General features: G+C 45.8%; 1 protein-coding gene across 3 annotated transcripts in view; it reads left to right on the top strand.

Annotated features, from left to right (window-relative positions):
* RASAL1 (RAS protein activator like 1) overlaps positions 1-21,215 on the top strand; it is a 242,943-nt gene that overhangs the window by 51,208 nt on the left and 170,520 nt on the right. For 2 of the 3 annotated variants that reach the window (XM_033956050.1, XM_033956049.1), the window contains exons 3-5: positions 6,003-6,116; positions 14,729-14,790; positions 17,141-17,270. In XM_033956050.1, the coding sequence (XP_033811941.1) occupies positions 6,003-6,116; positions 14,729-14,790; positions 17,141-17,270 (306 nt within the window). Of the gene's footprint in view, positions 1-6,002; positions 6,117-14,728; positions 14,791-17,140; positions 17,271-21,215 lie in introns of those variants that run through there. The other variant, XM_033956051.1, reaches the window with a different exon arrangement.

Here is a 21,215-nt window from a genome sequence, read left to right as displayed (position 1 = left end):
ACATTTTAAGAAATAGTTAAAAACGTATGTGTTTAAGAAATTTTGGGATGCTTAATGTTGTTTGATGATGGACTTTTTCTTTTATAATTCACTGTAAATATTCAGTTTCCTTTATTGTTTCTTACCCACATCGAAGTGCAAGGTTTTGCGGGATAGAAATAAAATTTTACACTATGTTATGTTACATAGAAGAATGAATCCGCTTCTTATACACGAGGGCGAATCTAAAATGAAAGTCAATTGTTAAATTGGTACACCGACGAAAGTGCGGAGGACATTGGCGCGCCGACACCTGCGTGCAGGATGAATGTGCCGCTTTCACTCCTTACCGTTAGCGTTCTGAGGGGGGTAGGGGGGAACCCCCCTGTACACTTGGAACTGGTTGTGCTCCCGTTGGGGGAGGGGGAACCCCCCCGTACACTGAAAACATCCATTCTCTCGACGTTTGGGAGTTTTCAGTGTAGTGGGGGGTTCCCCCCACCCCCCCCCTCAGAACGCTAACGGTCATGCGTAAAAAGAGAGAGGCGCCACCGATGCGGGCAGCAAGTTCGTAATGCTGCCTGCACAGGGGAAATTAAAGAGGTACGAGGGGAGGGATGGGGGGGGGGGCAGAGAGGAGGATGGCTGCCAGCGCCCCCTACCAAGACCACACCAGGGGTGAATGCCCTCCCCCGTTCCTCCCTTCATTGTATCCAACACGATAACTCCTAGTACATATGATATAACGCTATGCATTATAAGGGCATAGACTACTCATATAATATTTAACATTTGTACAGAGCATAGTCTGCTTGTATTGCCCCTCTCTCTTCCCAAAAAAGCATCTGTTTTAAGCATACAGTGGTATCTCGGAATTCGAATGCCCCAGAACTCAAACGCTTTGGAATCCGAACTTTTTTTGTAGTCAATTTTGCCCCAGAATCCGAATTCTGCTTTGGAATCCGAACGCCCTGCACACTGTATGCATATGTTTCTGCCCCAGAATCTGAATGCTGCTTTGGAATATTTAATATTTTACCTTAAAATCCAGTGTATTTCCTGTTAAAATTTGAGCTTGCGGGACCCAGGAACGGATTAATCCAGTTTCTATTCTTTTCCAACGGGAAAAACTGTCTTGGAACTCGCACGCTTTGGAACTCGAACGGGGTTCTGGAACGGATTAAGTTCGGATTTCAAGGCATCTACTCTCTGAGAAAACATGACCACATCACCGAGGCGTATCTCCACTCGCACTGGCTACCAATTCAAGCAAGAATACAAGTCAAGTTCTACTGTCTTCTATTTAAAACCATGAACGGAAACTCTCTACTTTGCTTATAACGACCCCTGACTACAGAACATTTAGAAAAGAAATAAAAACCATACTATTTTTAAAAAAATCCCTGATACCCAACAATCGAAAACAACCTAACGCCACAAGAACCACCTCATCTCTATGAACCAAGTTGACTACTCCCTAACTATTCTATAATTCCTCTGGAAATGGCCAGATAGATCCTTTTTGTAATCCGCCTTGAACCGCAAGGAAACAGCGGAATAGAAATCACTAATGTAATGTAATGATTGTTCTGTTAGTTTCTCCGGGCTCTGTGATGCTGTCGTGAACGGCAGTACAGATAACGATAGCACAGGTACCCAACTGCCTTCATGTATATCAGGCTCCAAGAGCTCACAAACCGATTTACGTCTGTCCCCAAGAAAGCTGTCAAGTTGTGCACGTATGCACACAATTTGCCTGAAAGTCGCACATATGTTGCAGCTCTGTCTCTTCTCCCCCTAAATGACACCTTCCGGAGTGTGTACGCGCAGATTGCTTTCTGTTGCGTGGTCGTACCGTTTTCCGAAAGCCCCTTTCTACGTGTAAAACGGGTTTGGCACATGCCAAAAAGATTTATAATGGCTCCCCTCTTAGCGTCTCTCTGCGGAAAAATAGTTTTGAACCATAGAAACCTCAACGTCTTCTGCCTTTTCTCTTCTGCTGCCTCTGTTCATCGTCTTCTCTGTCTTTTTTTTGTTGTCCTCCTCCCGGTCAAAATAGCATTTGGATTCTTCCATGCACTCCATTTCTCCTTCTGTGTTTTTTTTTTTCCCCTCTTTTCCATCCTCTTACTTTACTTATGTTAGGGCCTTAATGAGCAGAATAGCACGTGCTAAATTGCCACGCACCCCAGACCTTAACGCCAGCGTTGAGGTTAGGACACATTCTTGGAGGAAAAGTCTATAGCCTGCTAATACTGAGGCAAACGGGGGGAAGCTACTGCTTGCCCTGGGTTCGGTAGCATTGAATGTTGCTACTATTTGGGTTTCTGGATTGACTACTGTTGGAAGCAGGATACTGGGCTAGATGGACCATTGGCCTGACTTAGTACGGCTGTTCTTATGTTCACACTGACCAGTGTCTCCCAGCACTGTTGAGGCCACTTCTCCATGGGCAGAAAGGTCTGCCAACATAAGAACATAAGAATTGTCGCTCCTGGGTCAGACCAGTGGTCCATCGTGCCCAGCAGTCCGCTCCCGCGGCGGCCCTTAGGTCAAAGACCAGTGCCCTGAGTCTAGCCTAGAGGTCTGCACGGGAACGGGGATTGCGGGAATCCTGCAGGTCCCGCAGGAATCCCCCCAACCCACAGGACTCCCACGGGGACCCCCCTCTGGCCCACGGGATTCCCACAGGGATGGAAGGCTTTGGAAGCAGGGTTCGTCCATATAATATAATGGACACGTCAGTCTTAGTAAAAGAGGGGGTTTATAAGTTAATTACCTGAACAGAAAACAAAAAAAGGGTTCCACCAAAGAGATTCCACAAGGAAAACAGCAAAAGAAACTGTGGAATTGATGATCCTGTCAGAAGTAATTGCTGCTTTTTATGGGGACGGGCGGGGATGGAGGTAATTCCTTGCGGGGTTGGGTGGGGACGGAGAGGATCCTGGTGGGGACGGAGAGGATCCTGGCGGGGACGGGTGGGGATGGAGAAGATCCTGGCGGGGACGGGATGGGTGGGATTTCTGAACCCGTGCAACTCTCTAGTCTAGGCTTACCTGCCTATGTTATGTTCCAGTAGGAACTTGTCTAACCTTGTCTTGAATCCCTGGAGGGTGTTTTCCCCTATAACAGCCTCCGGAAGAGCGTTCCAGTTTTCCACCACTCTCTGGGTGAAGAAGAATTTCCTTACATTTGTATGGAATCTATCCCCTTTTAACTTTAGAGAGTGCCCTCTCATTCTCCCTACCTTTTAGAGGGTGAACAACCTGTCCTTAGCTACTAAGTCTATTCCCTTCAGTATCTTGAATGTTTCGATCATGTCCCCTCTCAGTCTCCTCTTTTCGAGGGAGAAGAGGCCCAGTTTCTCTAATCTCTCGCTGTACGGCAACTCCTCTTGCCCCTCAACCATTGTAGTCTTGGGAGAACAGAAACACTAGATGATGAGTGAGGCACTACAAGATCATAACCATGTCCTGGGCAGGATGGGAGGCAGAAAAGAGTAGAGCCGACAAACATGCATTGATTAAGCAGGATTATCGATAGGGTTTTGGAAGGCAGAACAAGGTTGCATATCAGATGGAGACACATGCAGTGATGCAGTGCAGGCAAAGGAAGATGATGATTCGGTATGCTCTGAGAGGGGGCTGAGGATGCAGTATGGTCTGGACAGGGGGAGTGAAGGAGTCCAGACAGGGGAGGAGAAAGAGGGTATAGTTTGGTCCAGATGGAGGAAGAAGAAGTAGAGGCGAATGTTGTATGGCTCTCCCTTATTTATTTTTATATTTTTGTCCTGCATATCCTACAATTCTGTGTGGATTGCAAATTATTCAGGTACTCGAGCATTTTTTCATGTCTGTCCTGGTGGGGTCACAATCCATCTAATGCACCTGGGGCAATGGGGGGATTAAGTGACAAGGAGCAGCATGGGTTTGAACCACTATGCCACGCTTTCCCCATTCTCTTCCTGGTTGGCCTGAGAACTGTACAGCATTGTGATGTCATAATGCCTCATTCCGCCAATACCTAAGAGCCAATCTCATTAGTGATGTCACAATGGCTTGGTTTCCCTATACTTGTGCCCGTTTATTAGATGCATTTGCCTCATTGAAACAAAAAATGTGGAATAACTTGTAAGTTTCATGGCTCCACATTATATTTTTGCATTCAATTTTCTATAGCATTCTCCCAGAGGAGCTCAGAACGGTTTATATGAATTTATTCAGGTACTTAAGCATTTTTCCCTGTCTGTCCTGGTGGGCTTTTGGATACCTATATTCTTAAAGATATGTGACATAATTCTCTCTGCTGGTTAAAGTTGAATAAGAAGATGAAGAAAGAAATTTGGATTGCAGCAGAAGAGTTTCAAAACAGGGAGGAGGAGGTGGTTTAGAGGGTTGATGATGGAAACTCGGAACCAGTCAGTCTTGGTTTAAGATTCTTTTCCTAAATCCAAGCAGGTTTCCGAGACTCTCTACCTCTCTTTTCTAAGACTGTGTGTACCTCAAAGTGAGATATTTTTTTGTACCTTTGGATTAGATGACTTGCCCAGGATCACAAGGAGTAGAGTGGGATTTGAACCTACAACCCCAGGGTGCTAGGGCTGCAGCACACAATCCCCCCATTAATGGAGGAAGAGGAGGCTATGGTATCATCCATTCAGATAGGTGGGGATGATATGGGGTGGTCTGAATGACAGGGGGCAAAATAGGGAGCTGTGTGATCTGAATGGGGGAGAAGGAGGTAAAGCGTGAGCTTGAATATAGTCTGGAGGAAAGGAGGGTGCTTTGTGGTCCAGGTGGGGGGAGATAATGAGAGGAAGGCACAATGTAGCAGTCTAGCAATGGCTAGCAGGAGAGGAGGAGAAGCATGGTATGGTATGTTCTAGGTAGGAGAGAAGCATGTGATATCATCCCCGTGGAGAGGAGGAGGAGGTGCAGGGTTGTCTGGGTAGGGGAGAGGCAAGGAGGAGGAGGGAAGAATGAGATGGATGTGGCTTGAAGAACCAGAGGACAGTTTCTTGGGGTGGGGGGAAGAGAGAGAGGTGCAGTGAGTGGAGAGGAAGAGAAGATGTGGGATGGGGTACGGGAGGAGAATGATATGGTCTGAATGGAGGTGGGAGGTTGTCAATGGAGGGAGTGGGGCAAAGAAGAAGCTCCAATGTGATCTTCTGGGTGCCACCGGAGCAAGGGGCTGTAATTTGGGCTGAGGGGGTGTCCCCCCTTTACCATTCTTTTGGGGCCTAGTGAGCAGTTCCATTTCTTCAATTTTGTTGTCATTATTATGTTGTATCTCATGCATCAACCCAAAAGTGAGAAGAGATGTTTAAATATCTACCTGAGCGTAAATGGGCACGAGGCGAGTCTCTTTCAACTGAAAGGAATTTAGAATGAGGAGGTACAGGGTGAAGATGAGCGGGGATAGACTCGGAAGTAGCCTGAGGAAATACTTCTTCACGGAAAGGAGGGTAGATTTGTGGAATGGCCTCCTGACAGTGGTGGAGATGAAAACTGTATCTGAAGTCAAGAAAGTTTGGGACAAGTACATGGGATCTCTAAAGGAGAGGAAGTAGTATTGTATTTAAGCTGGGCTAAAGTCACTACCAGTCAAGTTCCACAATATTTGACCGACTCATTAGTCTTTTCGACTCAGAAAAATCCGAGAAAAACTCACGCTTTATTTCACCAAAAATTTCACGAGAGACAGCTTTTTTTTCCAGTTGCATGGCACAATAGTGACTCGAAGAATCTGTTCCTAACCTCTGACTCTTATCTTCAATTTAGAACGCAGTTGAAAACTCATCTTTTCAAAAAATATCATAGGCAGCTAATTCTATAACTGTACGTATTACTAATCTTTTGTAAACCGCATTGAACTACCTGGTTATGCGGTCTAGAAATTGATTTGTTATAATGTATTGTATTATTGTAAATGGAATGGATGGGCAGACTGGATAGGCCTTAATTTCCTGTGCTTTTAGAAATAGTCTCATGGGCTCTTTTGTTTCTGTTTCTTCTTTCTTGTAGGACTGCAACAGTATGGCGGAACCTTAACCCGTTCTGGGGCGAGGAGTACACCCTCCATCTACCCATGGGCTTCCACAACTTGGCATTCTATGTTATGGATGAAGACACCATTGGGTAAGAGGGGATCTTATGAACCCAGTTGGAACTCACTAAATGATGGGTCTAGAGCTGGCCTTGTGGTTGATGGTGCGGCCATTCAAGACATTCTGCCTCAGATTTCCTTTTGGTTATAGCTGATAGGCTTGGGGGTGTCATATGGTTAGGGCTTGGGTGACTGGAGAAGAATCTGATTTAATTTAAAATATTTCTATGCCTCTCTTTCACTTGATGGCACCATCAATACAATGCTGTGATGTGAGAGTGATTGGCTGCTATAGGCAAGAAACCTTGGAACATGCAGCCCCAAAATCTTGGTTTCGTATTGGTTTCCTTATTGTTTCTGGGGGCTTTCATTGTACAGTCAAACCTTGGTTTGCGAGCATAATTCGTTCCAGAAGCATGCTTGTAATCCAAAGCACTCGTATATCAAAGCGAAATACCCCATAGGAAATATTGGAAACTAAAGACGATTCGTTCCACAACCCCAAAACTTTAATACAAAAAAATATACGTACTTGTGTTGCAGAACCTCGTTCATTTAGAACAGACACGACACTCCTTCAGCGTCAGAGAGAGAGAAGAACCATTGGCTCAGTTGTGATGATGTGACATGTGTATACAGTATGTACTCGTATTGCAAGTCTTTGACACTGTAAGAGTGTAGTGACTGTTCTAAACAAATAGAGAGAGAAGAACCATCGGCTTAGTTGTGATGTGACATATTGCGAGACCTCGCTCATTTAGAAGTCACTACACTCCCGCAGCGTCAGAGAGAGAAGAACCATCGGCTCACTTGTGATGATGCGACGCGTGTATACTGTATGTACTCGTATTGCGAGACCTCGTCCATTTAGAACAGTCACTACCGCAGCGTCAGAGAGAGAAGAACCATCGGCTCACTTGTGATGATGTGACACGTGTATACTGTATGTACTCGTATTGCAAGACTTTGCTTGTATATCAAGTTAAAATTTAATAAAATGTAACATAGTAACATAGTAACATAGTAGATGACGGCAGATAAAGACCATTCTTATTTTTAAAATTTTTCTTCTTAGCTATTTCTGGGCAAGAATCCAAAGCTTTACCCGGTACTGTGCTTGGGTTCCAACTGCCAAAATCTCTGTTAAGACTTACTCCAGCCCATCTACACCCTCCCAGCCATTGAAGCCCTCCCCTGCCCATCCTCCACCAAACGGCCATACACAGACACAGACCGTGCAAGTCTGCCCAGTAACTGGCCTAGTTCAATCTTTAATATTATTTTCTGATTCTAAATCTTCTGTGTTCATCCCACGCTTCTTTGAACTCAGTCACAGTTTTACTCTCCACCACCTCTCTCGGGAGCGCATTCCAGGCATCCACCACCCTCTCCGTAAAGTAGAATTTCCTAACATTGCCCCTGAATCTACCACCCCAAAACCTCAAATTATGTCCTCTGGTTTTACCATTTTCCGTTCTCTGGAAAAGATTTTGTTCTACGTTAATACCCTTCAAGTATTTGAACGTCTGAATCATATCACCCCTGTCTCTCCTTTCCTCTAGGGTATACATATTCAGGGCTTCCAGTCTCTCCTCATACTCTTCTGGCGCAAGCCTCCTATCATTTTCGTTGCCCTCCTCTGGACCGCCTCAAGTCTTCTTACGTCTTTCGCCAGATACGGTCTCCAAAACTGAACACAATACTCCAAGTGGGGCCTCACCAATGACCTGTACAGGGGCATCAACACCTTCTTCCTTCTACTGACTACGCCTCTCTTTATACAGCCCAGCATCCTTCTGGCAGCAGCCACTGCCTTGTCACACTGTTTTTTTGCCTTTAGATCTTCGGACACTATCACCCCAAGGTCCCTCTTCCCGTCCGTGCATATCAGCTTCTCTCCTCCCAGCATATACGGTTCCTTCCTATTATTAATCCCCAAATGCATTACTCTGCATTTCTTTGCATTGAATTTTAGTTGCCAGGCATTAGACCATTCCTCTAACTTTTGCAGATCCTTTTTCATATTCTCCACTCCCTCTTCGGTGTCTACTCTGTTACAAATCTTGGTATCATCTGCAAAAAGGCACACTTTTCCTTCTAACCCTTCAGCAATGTCACTTACATACATATTGAACAGGATTGGCCCCAGCACCGAACCCTGAGGGACTCCACTAGTCACCTTTCCTTCCTTCGAGCGACTTCCATTAACCACCACCCTCTGGCGTCTGTCCGACAGCCAGTTTCTGACCCAGTTCACCACTTTGGGTCCTAACTTCAGCCCTTCAAGTTTGTTCAACAGCCTCCTATGAGGAACTGTATCAAAGGCTTTGCTGAAATCCAAGTAAATTACATCTAGCATATGTCCTCGATCCAGCTCTCTGGTCACCCAATCAAAAAATTCAATCAGGTTCGTTTGGCACGATTTACCTTTTGTAAAGCCATGTTGCCTCGGATCCTGTAACCCATTAGATTCAAGGAAGTACACTATCCTTTCTTTCAGCAACACTTCCATTATTTTTCCAACAACTGAAGTGAGGCTCACCGGCCTGTAGTTTCCTGCTTCATCCCTGTGACCACTTTTATGAATAGGGACCACATCCGCTCTCCTCCAATCCCCAGGAATCACTCCCGTCTCCAGAGATTTGTTGAACAAGTCTTTAATAGGACTCGCCAGAACCTCTCTGAGCTCCCTTAGTATCCTGGGATGGATCCCGTCTGGTCCCATCGCTTTGTCCACCTTCAGTTTTTCAAGTTGCTCATAAACACCCTCCTCCGTGAACGGCGCAGAATCTACTCCATTTTCTCGTGTAACTTTGCCAGACAATCTCGGTCCTTCTCCAGGATTTTCTTCTGTGAACACAGAACAGAAGTATTTGTTTAGCACATTTTTTGCTTGTCTTGCAAACCAAGTTACTTGGAAGCCAAGGTTTTACTGTACTTGATTTTTTTCCCCAGCTTTTTAATTATAGGAACAATATTATTGTAGTGCACAGTCTTTCCGAAAGAGGGAATGCTGTTTTCCAATAATGCACGCAGATTCGCACACCATCGGTGAAGAGTGTGCCATGTTTCAGAAGGAGGGCCACGGGATGCTCCGAAGTCAGCCCAAAGCTGAAGGAGGCCGAGTTTGCTTGCGGGCTTTGGGGTTCCTGCCTCTAGTGCTCAGGGCCCCAGTCTGTGTCACAACGATCTTGTGTAATGGGTTTGGAAAGGCTGGAATCTGTAGGCATTTCATATCTCTTGACATTTTGTAATTGAGGTGATTCACTTTGATCAGATGTTCTGGAAAGGCAGCATATAAATCTGCAAATTAAAATAAATCTAGCCAAGAGCAAAGCAGCTGTATTGAGGGTTGATTCTGTCCTTGGGGCAGCTGTGTGTACAGGAGGTGAATTCAAAGCACTCCAAAAACTGTGCTGAAAGAGTTAAGCTGTGCTTCTGCTGTCTCATCTATTATGAAATGGAACCAGGTATGGTTTAGATGTGCGGCCTGTGGTGTGAAGCTGATTACAGCACCACCCCACCCTCATATCGAATGCTTAATCCACCAGTGAATGGGTGCCCTTTGTGCTAGATAACACGATTCATACTAGGCTTTAAGACATCTGGCCATGCTGCAAATGTTTTCCATGCGGTGTATTGTAGGGATGAATGAAGGAAATCCATGGCCTGAGGCACTGCGTGGGGGCTAGAGCAGGGGTCTCAAAGTCCCTCCTTGAGGGCCCGCAATCCAGCCGGGTTTTCAGGATTTCCCCAATGAATACGCATGAGGTCTATGCGCAGGCACTGCTTTCAATGCCTATTCATTGGGGAAATCCTGAAAACCCGACTGGATTGCGGCCCTCGAGGAGGGACTTTGAGATCCCTGGGCTAGAGGGACTCCCAATCAGAGCTCCTGTTAGGGAGAGGGGACCCTGTGAGAGCTGAGTATGGGGCAATGTGCTCAAGGTGCTCAAAGGCTTTTAATATTGTGGGACCAACACAATGGAATGAATTACTGTTAATCTTGAGAAATGGGATAAATGTATTATCCTTTCAAAGGAGCTGTTTTAAGCTGCTGCTTAATCAGCTAATCAATATGGAAGTCTTGGAGATGAAGGCTGAACAGCCTAACTAAAAGATAGAAACATAGAACATGACGGCAGAAAAGGGCCACGGCCCATCCAGTCTGCCCACACTAATGGCCCACCCCCTAACTACCTCCATGAAGAGATCCCACATGCCAAATAGAAACATAGAATATGACGGCAGAAAAGGGCCACGGCCCATCCAGTCTGCCCACCCTAATGGCCCACCCCCTAACTACCTCCATGAAGAGATCCCACATGCCAATCCCATCTTTTCTTAAAATCTGGCACGCTGCTGGCCTCAATTACCTGTTGTGGAAGATTATTCCAGCGATCAACCACCCTTTCGGTGAAGAAATATTTTCTGGTGTCGCCATGAAATTTCCCACCCCTGATTTTCAAAGATGGTAAATACCAGTTACTGTAAGACTCTTTTTTTTTTTTTTCTGAAAATTGATTTTACCTTTGGAGATAAAGGGTGGGATTCACTGTTCCCTGTAAGCTGAATAAAAGTTCTCCAAGAGCACCTGTTTGGGACAGAAAGTGTATTTATGTGTCGTGTGGGAAGGGGATTGAGGGAAGCATGTGTGGGGTGTCCTTTGAGAGGATCTTGGACTGTAGGGGGGGTGGGAGTGGCCAGTTGCAGGTAAGTTGGTAGTGTAACATCACATAACACAAGTGTCTGAGATGGGGGAGTTACAGTAGATGTGTCAGGGACTTGGAAACAGTTTGATCTGAGTAGGGGTGGTGTCTGGGACATGGATGCAGAAGTGAAGGCACATAGGATGGCGTTATGGATGCAGTGGAGGCTTCAAAGGAGCACTTTTTCTGTCCCCCAATCTCCTACCCCCTACCCTTTTCACTTCCATGCAATAGCACAAGCCTTTACTGTTTACTGGGGAACTGGGAGAAGGTAAGCACGGCAGACATTGTTCTTAACCCTCGCTATTGTGCCCTGCGTCATCTTAAGTCACCATAATCACACTGGCGACAGGAGAAGCACGTGAACACCCACTGCCTCCTGCAGAGCCAAGTCTTGCGGTACGAGCTCCGAGATCTTGACTCGTACATGTAAACCGTTCTGAGGTCACTGGGGAGAAAGGTATAGAAAATTGAATAATACCACAAATCCACAAATGACAACGGAAGACAAACATTTCTGCTGCCTGTGAAGAAGATTGGGGAATGGTCGTGGGTAGAGAATGACACGGTGACAAAATTCATCACCGTTCCCGTCCCCGCGGATAACCGCGGGAAATAATCCCATGTCATTTTCTAGTGTCTATTTCAACCTCAGTCCCTCTACACCAGCATTCTTCAAAGCAAAGCTTATGGGTCAGTGGTTGTGGCCATTCATACTCTGATTCTTATGTGAGCCAAGGATAATGAAGCCATTGTGGCATCACTGATGTGATTGGCTCTTAGGCACTGGTGGAATGAGGCATTATGACATCACAATATCTGCTCTGGATACCAGAAACTGTCATTCTGTAGTGTCTGTTTCAACCTCGGTCCTTCTACACCAGCATTCTTCAAAGCAAAGCTTGCGGGTCAGTGGTTGTGGCCATTCATACTCTGATTCTTATGGGAGCCAAGGATAATGAAGCCATTGTGACATCACTGATGTGATTGGCTCTTAGGCACTGGTGGAATGAGGCATTATGACATCACAATATCTGCTCTGGATACCAGAGACTGTCATTCTGTAGTGTCTGTTTCAACCTCCGTCCTTCTACACCAACATTCTTCAAAGCAAAGCTTGCGGGTCAGTGGTTGTAGCCATTCATACTCTGATTTTCCCTCTCTCCTTAAAGAATGACATGAAGATGGTTTCCTGCGGTTATCCGCGGGGATGGGAACGGTGATGAATTTTGTCACCGTGTCATTCTCTAGTCGTGGGGCAACGCTGCTGGAAGTAAGCACAGTGTCTGCCCCACTCACCTTTTTCGCTATCTGCCCTTACTGCCAGGTTCACTTATTCAGCTGACAGGACCTGCCCTTTCCACCATCTGACTCCTTCCTATTGTCCCTGCTGCTGCCCTTTCCAAAATTTGCTGCTGGAGTGACTGCCCTAAGAACCATCTTTGGACAGCTCACTACCTTGCTGTTGAATTCCTCCTCTGCACTATAAAAGTGGTGGAGCATTTTGTGAAGGAGTTGAGATGATTACATGTCGTGCCGAGCTTGTGGATACCAAAGATCATCTCTACAAGCTGATCCAAACAAAAGATATCTTGATCTCAGGAAGCCATTGGCACAGTGGTGCAGCAAATCATCTCCTCCAGGAAGCTGACGAACCATAGAAACATAGAAATAGACGGCAGATAAGGGCCCACGGCCCATCTAGTCTGCCCACCTTAATGTCCCTCCCCTACCTTTGCCCTGTGAATAGATCCCATGTGCCGATCCCATTTGGCCTTAAAATCAGGCACGCTGCTGGCCTCAATCACCTGTAGTGGAAGACTATTCCAGCGATCAACCACTCTTTCAGTGAAAAAGAATTTCCAGGTGTCACCTCGTAGTTTCCCGCCCCTGATTTTCAACAGATGCCCTCTTGTTGTCGTGAGACCCTTGAAAAAGAAGATATCTTCCTCCGCCTCGATGCGGCCCGTAAGATACTTGAACGTCTCGATCATGTCCCCCCTCTCTCTGCGCTCCTCGAGCGAGTATAGCTGTAATTTGTCAAGCCGTTTTTCGTATGGTAGATCCTTGAGTCCCGAGACCATCCGGGTGGCCATTCTTTGCACCGACTCCAGTCTCAGCACATCCTTACGGTAATGCGGCCTCCAGAATTGCACACAGTATTCCAGGTGGGGCCTCACCATGGATCTATACAATGGCATAATGACTTCCGCCTTACGACTGACGAAACCCCTTCGTATGCAGCCCATGATTTGTCTTGCCTTGGACGAAGCCTGCTCCACTTGATTGGCAGACTTCATGTCCTCACTGACGATTACCCCCAAGTCTCGTTCTGCTACCATTTTTGCTAGGATCTCGCCATTAAGGGTATAAGACTTGCATGGATTCTGGCTGCCCAGGTGCATAACTTTGCATTTTTTGGCATTGAAGTTGAGTTGCCATGTCCTAGACCATCGCTCCAGTAGGAGTAGGTCGTGCATCATGTTGTCGGGCACTGAATCTTCGTCTGTTGTGCATTTGCCCACTACATTACTCAGTTTGGCGTCATCGGCGAATAATGTTATTTTACCTCGAAGCCCTTCTGCCAAGTCTCTTATAAAGATGTTGAATAGGATTGGGCCCAAGACTGAGCCCTGTGGTACTCCACTAATCACCTCCGTCATTTCGGAGGGGGTGCCGTTCACCACCACCCTTTGGAGCCTACCTCCAAGCCAGCTCCCAACCCATTTCGTCAATGTGTTACCTAATCCTATAGAACTCATCTTGCTCATCTTGCATCATCTAGAACGGTTTACTCACAAGAGAATGGTACATCTAGAATGGTTTACTCACAAGAGAATGGTACATCTAGAATGGTTTACTCACAAGAGCATTCATAAAGATAAGATACATCTGCACCTATAAGCAATGCCGAAGGGGGCCGCTCGACAGAAGAGACAATCTCTTACCTTCACTCCTCAAGAGTTACTGGGGGCAACAGATTTGGAATTCAGAATTTGTATCACAAGGAGATATGTCACCCACCAACTGATACCCTGGCTACAGACTGTTCCCAAGGTCATTCAGGATGTTTCGGAAGCTTCTCTGCTTCACCAAACATGCCATCTACTTTCCCAGAAAGCAAAGAGATGTGGTATCCATCTAGGACAACTCCTTCATCAGACAGACAGGAGGAGGCGAGCACTGAAAGACTTTCTCAAGCCAGGGATGCTGTAAGCCGTAGGGTACCCAAAAAGACAATTGAATCTGTTTGGCAGGTTGGAGGTGACCTAGTATTTTAAAAATGTATACAGTGTATTTTAAATATTTTAAGTTTTACCTTAATCAAAATGTATTAGAATGCTAATTATTTATGCCAGGCCTTGACATGTTTTTGCATCTAGGCATCCGCCTGAAAACTTAGGAGACAAGAGCGGAAAGCTCTCTTAACCTTCCTATCCGCCTCACCAAGGCTGAAAGTGGGAAGAGGATGGAAGGAAAACCAGGGGCAGGTTTTACAAAGGAAGCCAGCAGCTGGCTCTTAAGTTTTAGGATACCTCCATCAAGGTCTACTATAGCTCCTAAGGATGTTTTACCATTTTGTTTCAATGGGGAGACCTCACTAAATCAGGCCCTTAAAACATTGTTTTTTCCTCTCACCTTGTCCTCATCCAGTCACCTAATGCTCTGAACCTGACCCCCAACTGTCTCCCACCTCTTTCATTTTCATCATGGTTCCCACCAGTCCTTCTCTCTTCATCCTCCCTTCCTTATCCCGTTCAGTCTCTAACCACCATCAGCCTTCTCTCTACCCAGTTACTCCTCCACTAGTCAGTCACCTGCTCAAAGAGCCCCCCTCCCCCTAAGAAGTCATCGTCTACCCCATAGTCTATTCATGAAACCATCAAGCTGAACTTTTTAGGGCTTCACGCTTGTTTAATCTTTTCTCTTTGCAGGCATGATGATGTCATTGGGAAGGTATCGCTCTGCAGAGAATACATATCTTCTCATCCCAAAGGTGGGCACTTAAAGGAGAGATCTTGCTTGAGATTGAAGCGTTGGTACTTTGTACTCACTGTTTACACATATGTGAATCGCACTGAATGGGGACTAGGAAGGGAGATTTCGGTTGATGGTTGACGATCCTCATGAATTTCAAATGCACAACAATTTGCCTAAGGACAACAGCTGTGATGGTTTTACCATGGCACCGAACCGATCCTCTCGGAGCATCAGTAGGACTTGATGTAACCATTTAGGTTGAAAGAATAGAAGAACCTAATGTAGCTCTGTCCCAAGAGTGGATGATAGTGATGTGGGTCCCCAGATACTACAGGGCTCATAAAACTTATACATGTCTAAAATCCCACCCAAGTTGGCACTTGGATGACCTAAAAGACAGGTCGTTCAAGTGCCGATAATAATCAAACTGACTTTATGAACTTACTGTGAGATTTTTTTTATGCTTCTGAATGCCGCTGTGCGCCCAGAGCTGAAAGGGGCGTAACTGGAGGAGTGATAAAGGCAGTATGTGGGTGGGATGGGAGCCGACTTAGATTTAGTCATCCTGCAGAGATAATCCTGGATGAAACTTAAAAATTGCAAGTTAAACGATGTAAAAACAGGTATAAGTGCTAAAAAAAAAAAAAAGATATCCAAAGTGACCAGATAACTAGAGAATGGCATGGGGACAAATTTTTCCCCGTCCCCGCGGGAACTCATTTTCCTGTCCTGTCCCGTCATTTTCCTGTCCCCGCCCCATTCCTATAAACTCCATCCTCACCTGCACAAGCCTCAAACCCTTTAAAATCTTAAGTGTTCAAGGCTTGTGCGGTTAAGGCAGAGCTTTCAGGAGTGGGGCAGGGATAGGGATAGCGACAAAACTCACGGGGACAGGACGGAGAAATTGAGTTTCTGTGGGGACAAACTTGTCCCCGTGTCATTCTCTACAGATAACCACTGCAGAGACAAAGTAAAGACCCCCCCCCCCTAGTGTTCACTGACCCCCCCCTCACCCCCCCCCCCCGTAAAGATCAGAATAAAAAAGTACATACCTGTCTCCAGAACATCAGCACCTGGTATAGGAAAGCCTAGTAGAACTGCATATAGGTAGGCTAGTGAACCATAGAGTGGAGGATCCAGGCCCATAAGCCACTCTAACCACTACATGTGCACCCACCAAAACCCTACTTTGCTGTCCTATCATTTGCAGCCATAAGGGCTATTGGGGTTATAGACAGGTGGGTAAAGTGTGTTTTGGGGGGGGGCTCACTATAACCTATAAGGGAGTTCTGGCACCCTTTTTGTGAAGTTCACAACAGTGCTCTGTAAGGTGCCCCACTGCTCTGTTGCCCTGTCTGGGTGGCCAGTCCATAACAAGATTGGCCCTTCCCATGTCCCAATGGTCTTGTTATGGGTGTTTGGGATTTGGACAAAAGTTTGGTCGAAAATGTGGTATAAAGATAGATGTCCTGGCGGTCTTGGCGAAAAATAGCCTGGATAGATGATTTTCGGGGGGGGAAAAAAAAAATCCTAGATGTATTTTTCAAAAATAGACATAGTCCCACTGCTGATTTTGGTCGCCTAGTGCCATACGCCCAAATCGGACTTAGACGTATGGCCCCTAACCACCTATCAAAAATGATGAATTAGATGGAAGCTAGAGGAGGGTGGGCCCTATTGGCCAAAGTTGAGCGCCATTGGTTGAGGCTGTTGGGGTTTTATATTTGTTTGAAATGACATGGAGAATGTCAATAAGATTTCCCAAGTTGTTTCATGGGTTTCTTTTTTTATCTGAAACAAGAACCCCCCCCCAAAAAAAATTGGATTTTGGGGAGGTTAATAGTGTGTGCTCTTTTAAAAGAGCACATGCTCTTCAAGAGTGCACAGGGTTCACAAAGACTAAACACTCGTTTGAAAGGTTGCGCACGTTTTGTGAAAATGTGCACTTACCCACTAGTGTGTGCATACGCAGATCATTGCATATGTGTGAATAGAGTGCGCATTCATGCACAATTGGGAGCTTGCTTCCCTGGCACCATGTTGGAGCTAGGAAATTGCTTAAGGCCATCACTTCTAGCCCCCAAAGAACTGCTGCCGTCAAGCTACCTTATTGCAAACTTGAAAAATAGTTACATGTGTAGGTTAAGAGGCGGAACCTCTATAAACAGTGTGACATCCCCAAATAAATTACACCACGTAGATCTCAGTTGGCATTGACAGTGTATAACTGTGACAAATCCCATGCCACTTGAGTCCCAGCTGGCATCAACGTCAGCACTGCTTCGTACTTAACCCTATCTTTTGTTATTCCCTGCTAGAAAGTAAGAGGCTGGCAGCTACAGTCATGGGCCTCTGTGTATTTCTAGGTATTGACAGCTGGATAAACTTGACAAGAGTGGACCCCGATGAGGAGGTACAAGGCGAGATCTATTTGGAATTGCATGTTGTGGAGAATCAGCAGAGAAGAATGTTACACTGCCACGTCCTTGAAGCCAGGTAGGAGGGAGTCTCTCAGTCGTCCTCCTGGGCTCAGATGTAAAATAATCATGTGAAAGCTTGCCTAGAAAATATAGGTCTTGGGTATGTGGTGTTGGAAGGATAGGGAGCAAACAGACTTGAGTTTTCAGCCTTGTAGACCAGGACCAACCTTGCTTAATGTCAACTCTCAATCTTCCCCTTGTGTTCAGATATGAAAGAATCATGTGAAAGCTTGCCTAGAAAATATAGGTCTTGGGTATGTGGTGTTGGAAGGATAGGGAGCAAACAGACTTGAGTTTTCAGCCTTGTAGACCAGGACCAACCTTGCTTAATGTCAACTCTCAATCTTCCCCTTGTGTTCAGATATGAAAGAATCATGTGAAAGCTTGCCTAGAAAATATAGGTCTTGGGTATGTGGTGTTGGAAGGATAGGGAGCAAACAGACTTGAGTTTTCAGCCTTGTAGACCAGGACCAACCTTGCTTAATGTCAACTCTCAATCTTCCCCTTGTGTTCAGATATGAAAGAATCATGTGAAAGCTTGCCTAGAAAATATAGGTCTTGGGTATGTGGTGTTGGAAGGATAGGGAGCAAACAGACTTGAGTTTTCAGCCTTGTAGACCAGGACCAACCTTGCTTAATGTCAACTCTCAATCTTCCCCTTGTGTTCAGATATGAAAGAATCATGTGAAAGCTTGCCTAGAAAATATAGGTCTTGGGTATGTGGTGTTGGAAGGATAGGGAGCAAACAGACTTGAGTTTTCAGCCTTGTAGACCAGGACCAACCTTGCTTAATGTCAACTCTCAATCTTCCCCTTGTGTTCAGATATGAAAGAATCATGTGAAAGCTTGCCTAGAAAATATAGGTCTTGGGTATGTGGAGTAGAAAGGATAGAGCGTAACCAGACTGAGTTATCACTCTTGTAGGCCAGGACTAACCAAGCTAAATGTCAACCCTTTCATGTACATGAAAGAGGCCTCTAACCCAAATCTTCAATATTCATAAGAAGAATATAAGAATAGCCTTACTGGGTCAGACCAATTGTCAATCAAGCCCAGTAGCCCATCCAGGTCACTAGTACCTAGAAGAAACCCAAAGAGTAGCAAGATTCCGGAACTCCAAACAGTAGCAGCATTCCATGCGGAGTCCCCAAAGAGTAGCAAGATTCCAGAGTTGAGATTGTAATGTCACAATGCCTTATTCCACCAATGCCTAAGAGCTACCTCATCAGTGATGTCACAATGGCTTGATTATTCTATACTTGACTCATATCTATATAATAAAACCGTAGGCGGCGCATGCGCATTCTTATCGGCGTGCTTCCATGATCCGTATGTCCGTGGCCGCCAAGAGTGCAGCATGCCCCGTGCTTACTAAGGCCCCACACGCAGCTGAGTTCGGCACAGCGGTTTCCCCAGATAGGGGAAGTCGAACATCTCACTCCCGACGCGCAGCTGAGTTCGGCACGGCGGTTTCTCCAAATAGGGGAAGTCGAAAAACTCACTCCCGGCTCTCCTCGGCACGGCGGTTTCACCAGATAGGGGAAGCCGAACAGCTCACTCTCGCCTCATGGTCCTGCCGCCGCTCCTGTTCACAGCGGCCTGCACGTCAACGACTCCCCCCCCCACAACAGCCGCTACCGCTCATGTTCAAAGCGGCCTGCTGAGGTTCGCGGCCGGCTGTAGCGAACCTCTCAGGCCGCTCTCCACATGGTAGCACGTTCCCTCTGACGCCGGCCGCGAACCTCAACAGGCCGCTTTAAATAGGAGTGGCAGCGGTGGCAGAAACCATGGATGCACAGGCACAACTAAGCGCCAGCTCCTCCCGAACCCGCCCGAACTCACACACACACCTAATTGTCAGCTCATTTGAAGAGCCCGAACTCACAGCCACACCTAAACATGCAGACCAGGATCGTGGGAGGATGCGCCCTGGCAAGTGGTGCACAGGGACTTGAGAGGGAGGGAAATTGGCTGGGGAGAAATACAGGCAGACAGCTTTGTGATGTTCCCAGAACAAATGTGGCAGCTCAACCCAGCCTGAATGCAAGTAAAGAGGTATGTATGTTCTTCTTTGCTTCCAGAGTTGTCAAAACAAATTTCAGACACTCACAGAAGGACAGGAACACTGGACAAGGAGAGAGAGACACACAGACACTCACAGAAGGACAGGGGGGCTAAAGAGACAGATTAAAAAAACAAACAAAAAAAAAACACCACAGAGGACAAGGACAGAGAGACACACAGACACTCACAGAAGGACAGGGGGCTAAAGAGAGATTGAAAAAAAAAATAAAAAAAAAAATACAGTGGACAAGGAGAGAGAGAGACAAAGACACTCAGAATTTCTTGACAGGGATCTAAAGAGACATTGAAAAAAAAAACCCACAAGAAACACTGGACAAGGAGAGAGAGACACACAGACACTCAGACTTATACAGATTTGCAGAAAAAATGGACAAAAAAACAATTTATTAAGCACAAAGTATGCAACAAATAGAAAAAATATAAAAACTTTAAATAAATCAACCATACGATGGATATTAAAGCTCTCACATTAAGTTTTCAGTAATTTTCACATATATTCTAGAACCCGTTAATCTAACGGGCTTAAACACTAGTAAGAACATAAGAATAGACATACTGGGTCAGACCAGTGGTCTATCTAGCCCAATAGCCTGTCTTCACAGTGGCCAATCCAGGTCACTAGTACCTGGCGCAAACCCAAATAGTAGCAACATTCCATGCTACCAATCCAGGGCAAGCAGTGGCTTCCTCCATGCCTCCATGTCTCTATGGACTTTTCCTCCAGGAACTTGTCCAAACCTTTCTTAAAACCAGCTATGCTATCCGCTCTTACCACAGTTTGTTTTACTCCTCCAGTCATTGCAGGGTTAGTCATGGGCCAGGACCATGCATACGAGGGCTCTTTTCGGAACCCTGTAGTGCCCTAAATTTGACCACTAGGTGTCATCGTATCACAAGATGACTGGTATTCCCTCCTACATTGGGCTAACGCTATTTCTGTAGCGTTCCAACCCCTAGCCAAACTGGGAGCTAAAGCTATTCACTGGGAAGTAATCCCATGTCTCTCTGCGTGCAAGTTGGCCCGATTTGAAACTCTTGATAAACTTTCTTCAAATGTTGAGATTATTGTGAAGAATGTCTATATGTGATCTAAGCACTAGGCGACTTGTATCTGTTCTGTTTCCAAAACGAATGAGATGAAAGATGCCTTGAATACTCCACTCCACTGTCCAATGAGTTCCCAGCCCATCTATAAGGGCTCTACAGTTTGTATAGAATGTTAAAGCCTTTCTTTTGAGTCGACAGACCATAGTACCCCCAGGCTTCCCAGCCTTACACTGGCTGCTAGAAAGTCGACTTGTGAAATGCAAGGTCGGCCTCCTCATTTTCAAGGTCGTAAGGGGCGTGACTCCTCGATATTTGCAGCTGGTGTTCTCTTTGTATGTCCTATTTAGTCATTGCGATCTACTGATCAGCAATGTGGACTCGCAGGCCAGAACATGCTCCATGGCTGGCCTGAGATTTTGGAACTCATTTTCTTAGGATATGTCTAGAAGGCATTGCAAGCTTTCCTCCTCTTGCAGGTCTTTTAGTATGCGAGGAATGCAAGCGATTGCTGCCACGATGATAAATATAGATTTGGGATGTTTTATTAATTGGGGGGGTGGTCTTAGTACATGGAAGAAAATTTTTTTAAATAAACAAATGTAGTTGCTAGGCTTGGCCTCTAGGAGGAAGATTCTCAAAACTTACCGTGTCCTTAACGATGGCTGCAAAATCTGTTCCAGTTTAGCGTGCGTGTAGTTTAGCGGCTGATTATCAACATGGCTCACTGCGGTCATTTCCGAGCTTTCTAACGGTCTCCGACTACCATGCAAATGTAGTACAGTGAACTCATTAATATTAAAATGCTAGTAAAATGAGTAGTATAGATTTT

Source organism: Geotrypetes seraphini, chromosome 8, assembly GCF_902459505.1.
Source record: "Geotrypetes seraphini chromosome 8, aGeoSer1.1, whole genome shotgun sequence".
In the NCBI taxonomy this organism is placed as follows: Eukaryota; Metazoa; Chordata; class Amphibia; order Gymnophiona; family Dermophiidae; genus Geotrypetes; species Geotrypetes seraphini.
Note: the sequence above shows the minus strand (reverse complement) of the source record. Positions and strands in the feature narration are given on the sequence as shown.